The following is a 2,942-nucleotide window of genomic DNA, read 5'->3' on the forward strand; positions in this document are numbered from 1 at the left end:
TGAAACTGTTCCTGTCCATTTTAGCTGATCTTCACACACTGAATATAAAAGAAAAACATGTGAATTAATAACCACAAACTGGACTGTGGTACTTCATGATCAACATGTAATCATCTCTGCTCAAGAGAAACATCTTCATCTCCTGTTTATAATTAATCATTCAACATTTCTTCAATCTTACTAACATCTGTGTTATAACATTTAGTGAGAACAAATGACTTCAGCAAGTTCTAACAGGAATATGTGCAGATATTTACCCATCACATCACTGCTCTTATCCAATCACACGCTTTGGGGCTTTTAAAAATAATGAACACTACTGTGTCATTTAGCTCTTGTTCTACATTTATATTTAAGTACAGACTTTAAGAAGAAGCCGAGGTGAATGTTACAGGAAAGACAGAAGACATGGTGTGGAGGTAGGGTGCTGGAAGAAGTGTCAGAGTGAGTAAAGTGGCTGCTTAAATAAATATGTGGCATACAATATAATATTTTTAATTTGCTTTTATGAAAGTTGAGAAGAAAGTGTGCTGCTTATGTAATGAGGCTGTCTTAGGTGGGAATCAAACCCAGGTCTCTCATGTACAGAAAGTCACTGGCAGAGCTATTCCCCAAGTAATGAATCAAAGAGCAGCAGAGGCAATGGGGCAGAGATGATCCACAACAGAGTCTTTACTGACGAAAAGAGCAACAATAAAGGAAAAAATTAGGGGGGGTTGGGGCTAATGAGTAGCAGCATTCAGCATGAGTCTGGAGAGAGGCGCCCCTGCCAGCCAGGAGGGGCATCGCAGTCCAGTGAGGAGTTCTTACAGCTTATCAGAAACAGGGAAAAGCAGAGATCATCTTGTTCAGACAAAAGCAGCAGTATGAAGTCAGAGATAGCAGGCTGTCACAAGGAGACCAGGTGTTCATTTACAATCACTCTCATGCACTCATTTGTGATATTTTGTAGACTCTGTCTGACTCCCTGTCTTCTACCTTCACATGAATTTTAAATCAAAACACTTTACTGAACACAAAACAGCATTAAAGCCAATTGCTAGAAAAAATCTGATTAAATAGAATATAGTGAAATTTTGTAAAACTGGTTTTATTTCCTAACCTGGTAATCTGATATTTATTGGAACTTAAGAGAAACAAACTAATGATAGAGGTTAAATGATTAGTCTTTTATTTTATTTCCAACATTTATCTAAAAAGGTCATGACTCACATCAGTTCCAGCAGTTTGTAATGTTCATCTTTAAGAGCAGACAGCAGCTTCTTTCCTGAGTCTCCTATTTTATTATCAAACAGATTCAGTTTTCTCAGGTGTGAGGGTTTGATCTCAGAGCTGAAGTTAGAGCAGCACAGCCTTCATCTGAGACACCACAACCACGCAACCTGTAGAGACACAATGACACACTCTTCACTCTCTCATCTTAAGCAGAGGAACAACAGCACTGACTTTCCTCTGGTTGTAGACAGTTTCTCTCACTGTGGACTGAGTAACACACACTAGATCTTTAGTACATGTTTTTAGTAACTTTTCCCTTCACACATCTCAACAAAATCTCTTTTTTAATCAGCGTTCAAATGAACAGGTCTTTCTTGGAAAGATCAGACTGTCTGTAATCAGACCTAAAACAGGGTCAGACTCTAAATAACATTTGGAGAAGTTGTTAGCTCACTAGTTCATGTACTTTTTTAAAGTCAGACTGTGGATGTGTAAATAGTTTATTCAATATTGACTGTGAATATGTTTTATTTATACAGAATGTGTTTGACTATTATTATGACTTTGATGAAGATTAGAACATGTTTTATAATTAATGATTTCAAATATGATCTTACCCCAGTATCTCCAGTTTACAGAGAGCATTCTCAAGTACAGCAGAGAGACACTTCACTCCTGAGTCTCCTATTTTATTATCAGACAGATCCAGTTGTCTCAGGTGTGAGGGGTTTGATCTCAGAGCTGAAGTCAGAGCAGCACAGCCTTCATCTGAGACACCACAACCACACAACCTGTACAGAGACACAATGATACAATCTTCATCAACAGGTTTTTATCATGGTTTACTTTCAGAGAAGGTAAACTCTTTATTGAACTAGTCTGTTACACACCACATGGAAAAGTTACTGAGCAATGTCACTCATTGCAGCTTCTTAAAGCAGCAGCTCCTAGTGAGTGAGAACTGGAGTTTGTGAATAATTTTAACAAGACCACGGTGTAACCCTTAGCAACAAGTGTGCTTTTTTTTGGTGGGCCATTCAGCTTTACAGCTGTTGTTGAATTATTGATATTAAGTGTACTAGATCTGTAAAAGTATTGCTGGCTTTAAAAAGTAATTAGTCAGTTTTTATAGAAGGTATCTCTGTTTATCTCTATTTTTAATGCACACGTTACAAATTATAAGTACATTTAATTATTTCTTTAATGCATGAGTGACTCTGGAGAGAAATCATTATCACTTAATGACTAATCTATTTGTTCTGCATGTTGTACTGTTACAGAACATTCCAGGTGAAAAACAACACTGTATACAACTGCTGCTTTTAGTGAGTTATTGTGTTTCTCAGAGAGATGATCTTACCTCAGTGTGTCCACTTTACAGTGAGGATTCTCCAGTACAGCACAGAGACTCTTCAGTCCTGAGTGTCCTAGTTCATTCCCAGGCAGATCCAGTGTTTTCACAGTCAGATGCAGTTCTCTCAGATTGGAGGTTTCTGAGCTGAGCGATGAGGCCAGAGCTGACCAACTTCTCATGCTGATTGTATCATATCTGATACTGAAGGAAATAAAATAATATATAACTAACAACTTTCAACATCATTCTTTCCCTGGTTACGAAAACTCAGTCATGTGGTTCTTACAAAATGTCTTCCACCACACATTCCCCATGAAATGCAAGAGTCTGTGGAGGTACAGGTGTGTGACGGGATACAGTCCTGTCAATGACA

General features: G+C 37.9%; 1 protein-coding gene across 1 annotated transcript; it reads right to left on the reverse strand.

The window, feature by feature from the left end:
• Positions 1-739: 739 nt before the first annotated feature.
• Positions 740-2,942, reverse strand: LOC108261108 (NACHT, LRR and PYD domains-containing protein 14-like). The gene is made up of 4 exons (XM_053688515.1): positions 2,576-2,942; positions 1,833-2,006; positions 1,213-1,332; positions 740-812 (listed from the first exon to the last, which is right to left on the reverse strand). The coding sequence occupies exons 1-4, from the start codon at positions 2,746-2,748 to the stop codon at positions 740-742; spliced, it is 540 nt and encodes a 179-aa protein (XP_053544490.1). The 5' UTR covers positions 2,749-2,942.

Source organism: Ictalurus punctatus, chromosome 19 (genome assembly GCF_001660625.3).
Source record: "Ictalurus punctatus breed USDA103 chromosome 19, Coco_2.0, whole genome shotgun sequence".
Lineage (NCBI taxonomy): Eukaryota > Metazoa > Chordata > Actinopteri > Siluriformes > Ictaluridae > Ictalurus > Ictalurus punctatus.

What these genes read in the sequence shown, in the direction of transcription:
- LOC108261108 (XM_053688515.1), bottom strand. Translation starts at nt 2,748, where the DNA reads ATGAGAAGTTGGTCAGCTCTGGCCTCATCGCTCAGCTCAGAAACCTCC. An exon ending in TGTAAACTGGAGATACTGGG is followed by an intron (nt 1,333 to 1,832) that starts GTAAGATCATAT and finishes CTCTAACTTCAG; the next exon opens with CTCTGAGATCAAACCCTCAC. An exon ending in TACAAACTGCTGGAACTGAT is followed by an intron (nt 813 to 1,212) that starts GTGAGTCATGAC and finishes GTTTCTGATAAG; the next exon opens with CTGTAAGAACTCCTCACTGG.